This window comes from Mixophyes fleayi, chromosome 8 (assembly GCF_038048845.1).
Source record: "Mixophyes fleayi isolate aMixFle1 chromosome 8, aMixFle1.hap1, whole genome shotgun sequence".
NCBI classification, from domain to species: domain Eukaryota; kingdom Metazoa; phylum Chordata; class Amphibia; order Anura; family Limnodynastidae; genus Mixophyes; species Mixophyes fleayi.
The window spans coordinates 129892771-129906735 of NC_134409.1; the positions used below are offsets into that span (position 1 = coordinate 129892771).

The 13965-nt window shown below is 41.4% G+C and overlaps 1 protein-coding gene across 1 annotated transcript; it reads right to left on the bottom strand.

Annotated features, from left to right (window-relative positions):
* Nucleotides 1-862: 862 nt before the first annotated feature.
* On the bottom strand, nt 863-10520 carry LOC142100194 (uncharacterized). Its single transcript, XM_075184132.1, has 7 exons — nt 10347-10520; nt 8358-8398; nt 8130-8260; nt 4457-4584; nt 3489-3548; nt 2174-2363; nt 863-1627 (listed from the first exon to the last, which is right to left on the bottom strand). The coding sequence occupies exons 2-7, from the start codon at nt 8365-8367 to the stop codon at nt 1517-1519; spliced, it is 630 nt and encodes a 209-aa protein (XP_075040233.1). The 5' UTR covers nt 8368-8398; nt 10347-10520; the 3' UTR covers nt 863-1516.
* Nucleotides 10521-13965: the final 3445 nt, after the last annotated feature.

Genomic DNA, 13965 nt, shown 5'->3' on the forward strand with positions numbered 1-13965 from the left:
TGGACTTACACAGACCGCACAACGCCCTTCACACTGTAGACGGTTTGGAGGAAGTGAGGGTGATGTGCAGAAAACGAGCTGGGTCTTTTTACACCCTTAGAAAAACTCTTAGTAATAACCTATTGGGAAAGAAGGTGGAAATTGTTAAGTAAATGAATCCATGTTAGATTGAGGGGTTTAAGATAACTTGAATTAATTTATTGGCTCGTATTGTCCTCTTGCTGCACAAAATGATGAGCACAGTTAAACATGTATAATCATTTACTGTAACTGAGAAGCGAGATGATCCTGGTCAGTGGATTGTAGAAAGAATTTGTTGGTCTTGTCTCAATGTCTTGTGTTATACACACCTTGCCACCGAGGCAGCCATTTTGTTGGCTTTATCCATCAATTGTGAGTGCAGCTGGAATTGATGTCCTCACTGAGGCATGATGGGAGTTGGTGGACTAGTGATGTCACTGGTCAGTGGTGAAATAATGGGCTGCGTTCTCGTGGCCTTTTGTTAAACCCACAAAATGGCTGCCTCCGCTGTGTGATGGTGATGAGGACACTACATGCATGTCAGCCTCTCATTCACACATGACAGTGTGTGTATGCTGCTGACTGTCATCCATCAGAGAGGTAAGAACCTTACCTGTGATTGGTTGGTTAAATGACAATAATTGGAGTGTATTAAACAGCTTGTCTCCCCTCATTACAACCACTGGAGGATGAGGTATACTCGTCCTTCTCCTAATACAGTATTGGCTAACCTGTGATACTCCAGGTGTTGTAAAACTACAAGTCCCAGCATGCTTTGCCAGTATATAGCAGCTTATTGCTGGAAGGGTATGTTGGGACTTGTAGTTTCACAACACCTGGAGTGTCGCAGGTAAGTCAACACTGCCCTAATACGTGGGGGTGTTCCAAACACTAATTGTGTTGGTGCTGCGGGTGTTAGAAAACCCACACGGTGACCTCTGAAATGGCTCCTCTGACAATAGATGTGACCGGTTAGAGACACCGTATTATGCTACTGAATCCATACCAGGTAAGCCCTTTATGGTCTAATACGTTTTAAAATGGGGGGTTTTTTCCCCAAAAGTAGATGCAGACGGTCTTTTATTTAATCATTTTGTGGTTTGTGTGTTTGTATAACACAGAACAATGCACAAAAAAAAATCAAAAAGAAACAGATTTAGGTAAAAACCTGTTGGAGATTATTGAGTGTTTGCTACATTAAGGGCTTCACACAATACAAGTTATTCACTAGTTTCCTACTCAACAAAGTTGGCACCAAAACAGCTGTCGGCAGGGCTCGACCTTTGCAGCGGCTGAGCGAGTGTATTACCGTATTCATATTTTTAACATTTTCTAATAATATGGCTGCGTCTGTTTCTTCAAGGAAACCTTGTAATGCAAAACAGCCTATCGTCTGCAAAATAGGACTTTCTTTTTCCATTATTCTGTATAGGGTACAGGTTGTATCTTGGTAGTGGCTGGTTCCACGCTCCAATCCCCGTCCATCCAGCTCCCGTTATTTCAGTGTTCCGCTCCAGTTAATGGGGTTATATTGTAGCAGATCCCTCTCCTTCAGGGTCTCCAAGGATCGTGTCAAGCGGTTTTCTTGCCACTTGTTCTCCATTAACTATAAAGTAAAAATACAAACATACATATCACATTTCACCCTGGAATAATGGTGATTTGCTGATCTACCTTGGAGCCTTTCTGTTATACCTCCCCAAAATTCCTTGGGGTATACTTACTAAACTGCTGGTTTGAGAAAGTGGAGATGTTGCCTATAGCAACCAATCAGATTCTAGCTGTCATTTTGTAGAATATACAAAATAAATGATAACTAGAATCTGATTGGTTGCTATAGGCAACGTCTCCACTTTCTCAAACCCGCAGTTTAGTAAATATACCGCCTAGTGTTTTAGACTCCTAGGACCGATGGACGGTCATACCTGCTATTTACATGGATCGAATGGATGTAGGAAACCTTTGACCTGTGGATTAATAATCTTCGGCCAAGCCTGCTCCATGATCAGAGACCCTATTGGTGGATCTGGTGAGAGTAGCCCAATGGGAAACTAACAGATGGAGAGGAAGTCACGAGGGACCTGCCCAGTCCTCGGCTGCCTATATGCACTGTACACTTATAATGATATCGGGCATCGGGCATCGAGCTTACCCTCTTGTTCTCATCCCGGTATCTCCGCAGGAAAAGGGACTTGGCTCTTTCTTTCTCTACGTCCTGGATGATGGCTGTCCGGTCGGCTTCCTTTAAGATCTCTAACTCTTTGCTTTGACTGGACAAAACCTCCCTTTGCAAGGCCCACTTTTCACTCATTTGTTTCTTAAGCAGTTGTCTAATCTCCCTCCTGCAGGAAAAATATAAATATCATTTTATTTGTGAAGTATACCTGCCTAGTTTAACTCCACATTACTGGTGTTATTTGCCCTTGAAGGATCATCATCATCAGCTATTTATATAGCGCCACTAATTCCACAGCGCTGTACAGAGAACTCGCTCACATCAGTCCCTGCCCCATTGGAGCTTACAGTCTAAATTCCCTAACATGCACACATAGACACACAGACTAGGGTCAATTTAATAGCAGCCAATTAACCTACTAGTATGTTTTTGGAATGTGGGAGGAAACCGGAGCACCCGGAGGAAACCCACACAAACACGGGGAGAACATATAAATGCCGCACAGATAAGGCCATGGTCGGGAGTCAAACTCATGACCCCAGTGCTGTGAGGCAGAAGTGCTAACCACTGAGCCACCGCAATCTAATCTTGCAGCCGTGGAGTGGCGGGTGGCTTTCCATACATTTGCAAATGTGTGCAACTGAGACTTTTTGCTATACTGGTTATAAATTAATCCCCACTTACTAGTGCCGAAGACCTACATGGATCACTGTAAGATCTGTTCTGTGTTTTTTTTTCTGGGATATTTCAGGATTATGTCTTTTTTTGTGTGATAGAGAATATTGTTCAGTGTTTTTGGTTCTCTTTTCTGATATATCCTTTTTGTGTATTGTTATTAATAATAAACATTTTCTTATTAATAATAAACATGACTGTGGTGAAAACATAGATCCAAACTATGGCTGGTAATAGAATTTCTAAAGCAAAGTTTAACCCAGTGGATTCCAAACTTTTTCAGTTCAAGGCACCCTTAGGGTTTCCAAAGTTTTTTGAAGGCACCCCTAAGCCAAAATAATTACCGAGTAGTCCCCCCGCCTTACTTACCACTGGTCCTGGCCGAGGCACCCCTGTGAGATCGCTGAGGCACCCCAGGGAGCCTAGGCACACGGTTTGGGGACCACTGGTTTAAGCAATTAAACTCTGCAACAGATTTCTCCTGTTGTCCATACAGTCTTGTGCCGCATCCAGCCTGGTGTAATACCACAGAGCTGTGCTGGTACACTGGTGGGAACGTGCTACATTAATACATAGTTTCTGGAAGTTATTCATTCATAGTAGAACCTTTATTTACCTGTATTCCTCCTTCTCCGTTATTGTACCATAAAACGGTCGTCTCCAACCCTGGTGGAACCTGGAAGAACACAAGGAGGTTCTTACTATAAGATGATCTTATCCTGATCACAATGTCCTACCTTTGCCGATTTTGTGCATTTAATCCACAAATATGATCTGCGCATGCCCAGAACGCACCATAGGCAGCTAAACGCAGCAGAGTTCAACTGATCTTCGTACGCAAAGGACACTTACTAGAGCTTACGATTTCCGAGAGTGGGGCCGGGGGGAAACTCGTTTGCCCGTAGTCACCGTACAGTGAGGTTGCGCCAAACTTGAGCGCAGCCACGTCCGAATCAAGCTCTGGGTATTGCAAAGTTACTTGTTTTTTCTGCTGTATCCAGATACAGGGCTAGTCGAAGTCCTGAGTACTACTGATGGGACTCGTATGCATGCTATAACATGTGTTTGCAATTCAGGGGCAACTGTAAAAAATGTTTTATGTACAGTAGACATTATGATCATCCTAATGTATTTATTGGGGGGATTATTTTTTTTGGGGGGAGGAGTGTTAGCTGTTCTGTCGTTAATGCATATATTATTAACAGGTAACATTTTTTTGGTGCATTCTTTTGCGAAATTACATAGGCATTGCCCCTATCCTGCAGTGAACTCATCACCACACGTATCTTCACATCCGCTCCTTGTTGAATTTGGGAGTGCACAGAAACGGTTTGCTTGGGGTTTTTTAACCAAGCTCACATGGGGCTCAGTATGTGTGTTTTGATGAATCGGGTTCCTAGTGCATAATCATTGCAGGAACCGAGCTTTTAGCAGCTCCTACTGTCTGCAAACAAGCAGGTAGCAGAAAGGTCAGGTTCCTATATATAGGATATACAAACTGATGATACCATCGGACTAGACCATAAAGCCAGTGTCCTGCGAGGCCACAGGAACCCTCCCCTCTTCCTGGGCCCCCGGACTCACCTGCTGTATTCCTTTTGTTGCATGTTCATGACCCTCTGCTGATTGTGATGATGGGCTCCCCATGTCTCCAGACTCACCGTTCTTCTCTTGACACCTGGGGGGTGCAGGGGATTCAAACGAGGGGGGAACTGTGGACATACAACAGATTTAATTGTAGCGCGCTAAAAACTCACCAACGCGTTTTACATATTGGGGAAAAGACTTCTCGGTAATGGCTCGTACCCATCGGATAGAAGATGAGGACTATTCATTCCCCCTTGGACTATACATGGAAGCATCTTACATAGCGTAGGAGACTTCAATATGAAAGCAAAACACTCACCACGCTTTTCTATTTGACTTTTATTAAGTTATTGAACATGTTTGTGTTTTTTTATTTATACTTTTCATTGTCATTCCAAAATAATAAGTAAAAAAGACAAAGATGGACACTACCTATAGGCGAAGACTAAAAATGTCACAACATTTATTTTCTGACTTTAATCTACAGCTGGATAGAACCTTATTTGATAGCCCACTGAAATGGGTAATCCGCCATCAGATCACTTCTATTTGTTGGCTTGTATGTTCTCTAGTATACCGTTTACTAAATGGATTTCCCCCACCCCCACCTTTTTCTCCTCCTCATGTCCCCCTTCTCTGCTTAAATACATGTATGAAAAGAACACAGAAGTAGTACCTGTTATAGGATCACATGTACAAGCCAATAACTTAGGTGTCACATGGGTGATTTATATGTGGCTGTAAAAATAAAATGAGTAAGACGGAGAAGATTGTTCAACAGCAGCATTTTGGACAAGTGTCCAAAGCATTTAACAAGAACACTCCAACTTAAATCCGTTATTATATTTATTTATATACACAGAGCATATTATACGCTTATTACAAGATGTGCACTCTTCCAGTTGCGACATAAATGGTCTGAAATTAGAAATTAGAAAAGCGCCGGCTAATAGTTATCCAATGGTGGAAACCCCGCTGCAGTCTGTAACTCACACCCTCAAAGGTTTCCTGAAATGTTCAAACCAGACGTGTGACTGAGATAAGGATATAACTGCACATAACTGGGGGATTTTCTGAACAAGCGGAATCCAAATTATTTCCATCACCAATATTAAATCTTTGACGGAAGCAAAATTTTCCTAGTGCTGTGGCCTAATCTTAGCGTTTGAAGTAGGATTGAATTGGCGCAGTAAAATAAATGGCTATAAACATTTCAATACAAGTAAGAAAACCACCACAATGACGTGATGTAAAACATAGAATAAGTGTGAAATTAAACGTATGAAGCACTAAGCTGAATGATCCTCAAATATTTGCCCTAATGACCTTCAAACCCTCCGTCAGAATCGTAGAATTATCCTTCGCCCACAAGGTGGTTATGAAAACCGCCCGACACGTGTTATAACAATGAAAATAGAGACGTTTCCATGGTTTCAGGAACCATATAATACAGCAATTATTACAAACATTTTACGGAAAACTAGGTGTGAATTAATATAAGAGATACAGGAAAGCTAAGATCAATGGAGAAAAAGACAATTTGGGTTTGTGTTTCCTAATATGTGTCCAAATTTTACGGGTGATTGTTTATCTTGGTGGGGTTTTGCCAAAAAATTCATCTGAGTTATAAGAAGGCCAATTAGCATACAAAGTACACTGCTTTAAGTCTATCCACCAAGAGTCAGTTTTCTACGTACCATCGGACTTCGCTATTCTAATGTATTCTATAAAATTGAAAATTGAATCACAAACTGCATGGAAAATACTACATACTATTTACACGGCACACAACACAAACGTGGTGCCGATTGTGCCCCGGGCTACTTCAGAGAAAGACAAAACCGAACGTTACCCTGACAACCAAAGTTCTATATTGTCCATTGACCATACATGCGAGTCTAACCGAACTGTGAGCATTCCAGATGTATAGCATATTGCTTATTGCTGCTATCTGCTAATACATGAGTTAACTTATCTATAGAATTGATTTTGAAGACTATTCTGGTGTACCTGCCCCCCCCCCCCCCCCATTTAATTATTACTTTAAAAAAACAATGAAGAAATTAATTTGTTTCATTCTGGACAAGTGAAAACAAAGTTCCTTGAATAAATAAAAAAATTAAAAAAATTAATTTAAACACAAATGAGCGCTTGGTCCTCTCATTAAAAGCCTTGCCTGGCCTCAAGGTTGGAATCCCTGTCTAACGGCCGCGGGTTACGGCGCTAACGACATATCGCCGTAGGGCGGAGCTTTCTTTTCTGGATGAGTTTTCTAGGAATAGAAAGCAAAAGACAGTGTTTTATGGAGTGTGTTATTCTTTTTTTGTTGTCTGTAATAATTGTACCTACATCTGGCATGTATACTAGCAATTACATGATATTTTTTAAATATGGCCACATACATTCACTTTGTAATCCAGGGACGATTTTTATAGGTGTCTGTCAAAAGCAGACTCATCCAGGACCCAGTTCTACAAACCATGACACTGGACAAATGTGTGTATATATATATATATATATATATATATATATATATATATATATATATATATATATATATATATATATATATTGGTTTTTACAGAGGTTGTTGTCACACAAGCTGTATTCACTCAGCAGGAAAACAGCCATAAAAAAAATGCTCTTCGGTGCTTCTGCATAATACTTGGCCAGTTTTTGAGGGAAGACGCCACAGCCGTGTTTGTATCCGTAGTTTCCCTGGATGTCCTACAAGCTGCAAACAGTAATTTAAAAGCATGTATAATACCATCTAGATAGAGCCCACATATTTCAATGAGGAATCGTCTATTAAAATTTAAATTAATTTAAAATTTTCTATATGAGAAAAAAGGCAACGGATAAACCTCTCATGTGACCCAGCGATAAAGAACATGATTTGAGCAGTACAAGGACGTCAACAAAATTGCACCGACATACATCTCCTCACTTGTCACAAAATATCTCCCAACTCGACATTTCTGTTCTGCACAAGATCTGCGTCTCTCCTCCACTCTCATCACATCCTCCCATTCCCGGTTACAGGACTTTTTTCGGTCTGCACCCACTTTGTGGAATTCCCTCCCTCGCACAGTAAGACTTCCCTCTAGTCTTCAAACCTTCAAGCGTTCTCTGAAAACCCATCTCTTCAGACAAGCTTATAATATTCCTCAACCAGCATCTTAATCTCCCTAAGTTACCCTATTACCACCCTCTACACAGCTAACACAAGACAACAACCCTATGGCCAACATTGGTACACACACAGCTCACTCAGTACTTTTACCTTTGCATTTTAGCTGGTCCAGTGTGCAATATGATGTAGCACATGCCCTTGTGTTTCAAACGCCCATTGTCCCATAGATTGTAAGCTTGCAAGCAGGGTTCTCTTACCTCTCTGTCTGTATGTATTACCCAGTATTGTCTTATTAATGTTTGTTCCCAATTGTAAAGCGCTACGGAATCTGCTGGCGCTATATAAATAAATGATGATGATGATGTCTCATTTTAAGGTGAGATTAGAGAACCTGATTGCGTACTTGATAAGTCTACGCAGTTTAACACAAGTGTGTGACCTTAGTCTGACCATTGTGCTGTAGTTGTGTTACACATCATCTGTTTCTTACATATCTCTGGTTCACCCCCAGTAGAATGGGGTAACTGATGTACTTACCATACTCGTCGTATGTGAAACTGCTACAGTAGGTACGGCTGGGAGGTACAAGGGGGTAATGGGGCATCTTCTTTTAGGAGCATTAAATTTTCCCCAGGTGACAACTGGGGTACTCGGCAATGAGACCCCTCCTGAAAATAAACCAAACAGTTGTCATTATGGTTCGTACAAGATAGGTGGCGCTGTTGTCTGTACTGGTATAGAGGCCCCGGGGCCCTGTGTACTTACTTAGGCTCATTCTGTGGCCTTGCAGGGGGTCAGCTGCAGTCCTGTAATGACAGAAACGTGTCAGTAGCAACGTGGGGGGCGGAGGAGAGGACTTATAATCATTCTGTTTTTGTTCAGACAGCGAAGTAGCCAAACAAGTCTACTTAGGTTATAACAATATTTCCCGACCTAAAGGTCCTGTTTAGCTCTCTCGGTGCTAGGTAACGAGCCAGTGTCCCTTCAGTAGGGATAATGGGGCTTTTATTCTCAAGCTTATATATATATATATATATATATATATATATATATATATATATATATTAACCCCTTTTCAAAGATTTCCCATATGACTTATCTAAAGAAAAATATTTATTAGAGATGCTCACTGACCCCCGTGTTTTGGTTTTGGATCCCTATTTTTTTTTTTGCTAAAATCACATAATTTGGCTCTTCTTTTGTTTTTACATTATTATTAACCTCAATAACATTAATTTCCAGTCATTTCCAGTCAATTTTTGTCAAGTGACAAGAACACTGCTACCCCTCCTGCTTATGTATGAGCAACGGCACTGAGCAATGTCACTGGAGAGTGACAAGAACACTGTTACCCCTCCTGTTTCTGTATGAGCAATAGCACTGAGCAATGTCACTGGAGACTGGAGAGTGACAAGTACACTGCTACCCCTGTTTCTGCATGAGTAATGGCACTGAGCAATGTCACTGGAGACTGGAGAGTAACAAGAACACTGCTACACCTGTTTCTGTGTGAATAATGGCACTGAGCAATGTTACTGGAGACTGGAGAGTGACAAGAACACTGCTACCCCTGTTTCTGTGTGAGCAATGGCACTGAGCAATGTCACTGGAGACTGGAGAGTGACAAGACCACTGCTACCCCGTTTCTGTGTGAGCAATGTCACTGGAGAGTGACAAGAACACTTGGATATCCTAGCAGTTGTATTGAGCCAGAAAAATCACTGAGAGGTCACTCATGCACGCTGCCATAGTTCTATGAAAGTTGGTTCCATCTTCAAAGTCACTGTCTTGGGTCAGTAAATAGATCGTCAGTAGCGGTGATGTATGCAGCTACAGACTTTCTGTTAACTTCTTGATTTGCTTAAATATCATACATCTTAAAAAGTACACAACCTGGGTAAAGTGCTTCTGTCATCATAGTATTGTTCAGGACATTGAGCGAAAAACCGTCATAAAAGCCAGAATTCAGCAGAAGTTGGGACTCTTGAACCGATAGAACTGATAAAATACTTTAACTGTTCTATAGTACAAAGTATAGTGTCTGCACAATAATTTATACCTAGTGATTTAATGTCTTTATCCTAAAGGTTTTGATTGAAGAATATATGCCAATAATCACTAGAGTACAAGGTACATACTAATTATACATCACACCTATGACGGACCAGGGGGTATATTTACTAAACTGTTAGAAAAAGTGGAGATGTTGCCTATAGCAACCAATCAGAGTCTAGTTATTTATTTAGTACTTTCTACAAAATGACAGCTAGAATCTGATTGGTTGCTATAGGCAACATCTCCACTTTTTCTAGCAGTTTAGTAAATACACTCCCAGGAATTCTCACCTTTTTCACTACAGTTTTTTAAACCCAACTATTGAGCTTATTTAATAACACTTTATCAGAAGTAATATTATTTTAAAGCTTAATATTATTTTGCAGGTTATATATATATTATTTTTTTTACTGGCCATAGTGAAAAATTAAAATGAAATGGAAAAAAAAATGAATCCTGAATTGGGCATTAATAACTAGTAAAAATCTACTACAAGTGGTTTAGAAAATCAGTGAGAGAAGTTGGGGGAGGGAGCGAGACAGAAACAGATATTTAGTGGTGTTTAGTGGTATGACATAAAAACAAATTTCTCATTATTTGCATGACTGGAGAGACTTCAGCTGCTGCAGAACCTCTTATACAAACTGATGACTAAGAAAAAAGTTGTAAAAGTATAAGTGTCAGTTGAGTTCTGCTCACCTAGTGTCCCGGTAAGTCCACACTCCACTTACTGCTGACAATGTTTGTCCTGTAGGTGACTTTGAAGGTGGAGTCCTCTGAGTGGGACCACAGTGTGGAGAGGTGATTATAATATAACTCCTGTTCTGTAACTGTTTCCCTCGCCCCTGTCACTTTCCTCTCTCCTTTGTTGCAGCAATGTTTGCATCACGTGACCTCCTGCTTCTCTTGGAAACCAAAGTGACAATGGGCCAGTCAAGGGACAGGCTCCAATCTGCCCTGGGGACTCCCACAGAGGGGGCTGTCAGAGGAATTCAGGATATTATTGGCAGACAGGGAGGGGGGGGGGGACATAAACATGAACAATCATGTAGAGATCCATTGCATGCTCCCTGGAAAAGCAAAAGGTAGTCATTTGTCAGTGAAGTGGTTAATTAAGGACTGGACTGTAAAAGGTGTCTGCTCTCAGCCAAAAGAGGGTCACAATTATCCCCCTTTGTGTTCCCCTGCTGCCATTTAGGTAAATCATCATCATTTATTTATATAGCGCCACTAATTCCGCAGCGCTGTACAGAGAAATCACTCACATCAGTCCCTTGCGCAATTGGAGCTTACAGTCTAAATTTCCTAACACACACACACAGAGACAGACAGACAGAGAAAGAGGGAGACTAGGGTCAATTTGTTAGCAGCCAATTAACCTTTCAGTATGTTTTTGGAGTGTGGGAGGAAACCAGAGCACACGGAGGAAACCCACGCAAACACACAAACTCCACACAGATAAAGCCATGGTCAGGGATTGATCTCATAACCCCAGTGCTGTGAGGCAGAAGTGCTAAACATTGAGCCACCGTGCGTCATGTCCAAGTCTATGTAAGGTTACCACCTTTACAATTCTAAGGGGGGGGGGATTCAATTAGCCGGGAAGTGTCTCATGGACGTCCCGCATTTGCCAGAAATCTCTGCTCATTTTTTGGGTGGGAGGAAAAATGAGCGTAGATTTGTACCGTAATTATCAGCAATTTGCGCAGCGCGATGTCTGCGTACCATATCGGTGCCAATTGTATCCCTCCCCCTAGAATTCTATTATCTGGAAATACACTGAAAAATATGTACAAAAACTTTTGCGCAAGATAAAAGAGCTGTTACCCATGGCAACCAGTCACATGTTTACTGTACTAGACAGATGACCGTTAAAATCTGATTGGTTGCAACAATCTTTTTCCTGTGCACCAGTTTTTCGATATACTGTATGTCCTACGTAGTTTCTCCTGCAGAGTATCCTTTTAACAGTTAATATTAGTTGGCAAAGCAGTTTCTGTAGGAAATCATGGAGTATAGATGTTCTTGGAGTAAGACATCTAATGAAATCCAGGTTTACAGCTATTCCTGGTTTTTACGTGTGAGATGAATTAATAAAAATCTTCAGGGAAGATGTAATCTCTACAGTCATTATGTAACTAATCTGCAAATCTGCCAGTGCCCTGGCGTTCGTTACATATATGTTACTAGTGTTCTTTAATTGTAGTAAAATGCATGTAAACCAGGGTCATTCTAGAAACCATTGAGTCACCCGCTACCAATGTTACTAGCTTTATCTAACGTTGTGGTAGTGTTGTGTTTGAGTTCCGGTTGTCAGAAGACATCATGTTATATCCACATGTGTTTACCGTTGGTAGAAGCATAGAGTGATCTCCAGAAGCAAATAAAAAAAACAAGAAAACAATTGTCCAACGCGTTTGTGTAGCATAATGTTGGTTGTTATAAAATAGTTATGAGAATGTAAATATATTGGTGATAGGGAGAATTATCTCATTATTTATTGTGCAGGGTTCTTATGGGTGTATTTATGACAAATTGCTTACGTTAATTATCAATTATTATCGCGCTAATAAGAAATTAATGAATGTGGCAATTTGTTAAAATTGATTGGTTGGGCAGCAGCTCTGATTGGAGCCTCTCCCAGTAAACAATCTCTCTAGTAAAGTGATCGCAATTGACCTGGGATATATGTACCCTCGTAGCAGGGATCTGCTGGGAGCTGTGATTACCATGTTCTGGGAGCTGTGATTACCATGCTCTGGGAGCTGTGATTACCATGCTCTGGGAGCTGTGATTACCATGCTCTGGGAGCTGTGATTACCATGCTCTGGGAGCTGTGATTACCATGTTCTGGGAGCTGTGATTACCATGCTCTGGGAGCTGTGATTACCATGCTCTGGGAGCTGTGATTACCATGTTCTGGGAGCTGTGATTACCATGCTCTGGGAGCTGTGATTACCATGCTCTGGGAGCTGTGATTACCATGTTCTGGGAGCTGTGAATACCATGCTCTGGGAGCTGTGATTACCATGTTCTGGGAGCTGTGAATACCGTGCTCTGGGAGCTGTGATTACCATGTTCTGGGAGCTGTAAATACCATGCTCTGGGAGCTGTGATTACCATGTTCTGGGAGCTGTGAATACCATGTTCTGGAAGCTGTGATTACCATGTTCTGGGAGCTGTAAATACCATGCTCTGGGAGCTGTGATTACCATGTTCTGGGAGCTGTAAATACCATGCTCTGGGAGCTGTGATTACCATGCTCTGGGAGCTGTGAATACCATGCTCTGGGAGCTGTGAATACCATGCTCTGGGAGCTGTGAATACCATGCTCTGGGAGCTGTGAATACCATGCTCTGTGAGCTGTGAATACCATGCTCTGGGAGCTGTGATTATCATGCTCTGGGACTGGTGGAGTGGTGCCTCTATGTCAGTGGTCGGATGTAAAACAATTTTTAAAGGGTGGTGGGAGATTTAGTAGAGTGATGATTTTTGCGATTGGTGGGTCCTATCACCGCCTTCATTCATTGCAGAGGTACACATTTGCCCTGATTACCCCCTTCTGGATCCGCCACAGCTCTATGGGAGGGGGTGGGCTGCAAAATAGAGCACACCCCTCCTCCCAGAGACTACTAGCCCTGAGTCCCACCAAGACACTTACCATCCCTTGGGGACTTGGTGGATGGGGTAATCAACAAGATTGGAACCTCTGTGGCAGCATAACGGGCACCGATCTCAAAGTCACTGGCCATGATACCAAAAGAGTAATCACAAGTAAACACACACAAATTTAAAATAAACTTTAATTGAAAAAAAACTCTTGTTCTCTACTTTATTAAATAAAAAGTAAAATATTTGGTTTTGATCCAGTGTAGTCCACATGGGAAATAAAACATTGTTTTTATTTTTTTCTGCCTTGATTTGTTGTAACGCAAATGGGGACGACGACTATTCAGATACCCCCAGAGACCTGTAACTGCTAACCGCTATAGCTGGCTTCTTTGACAGATTAGAGAGATGAAACAGTGGATTCCCGTTTTGGGGGCTATTTTTTAGCGATTTTGATCCCCTCTCTTAATCCTTCTAGAAAATGAGGGCAGAAATATCACGTACAGTTAAGATTTGCCTTTCTTAAGGCTATATTCCTTGATTTAAGAACAATAATACAAATTTGTACATCTTATACGACCACTACTTCCTCCTCAGACACCTTTTTATCATGTAACTGCTTCAGAACCTCTTGTAAGGCATATCTATCAATCAATACCTCCATATAAAGACACCGTCAGTAATTAGTGTCATGGATACATGTCCTAGT

What these genes read in the sequence shown, in the direction of transcription:
- LOC142100194 (XM_075184132.1), bottom strand. An exon ending in TTTCACATACGACGAGTATG is followed by an intron (nt 4,585 to 8,129) that starts GTAAGTACATCA and finishes GTATGTCCACAG; the next exon opens with TTCCCCCCTCGTTTGAATCC. An exon ending in ACGGAGAAGGAGGAATACAG is followed by an intron (nt 2,364 to 3,488) that starts GTAAATAAAGGT and finishes TTTTTCCTGCAG; the next exon opens with GAGGGAGATTAGACAACTGC.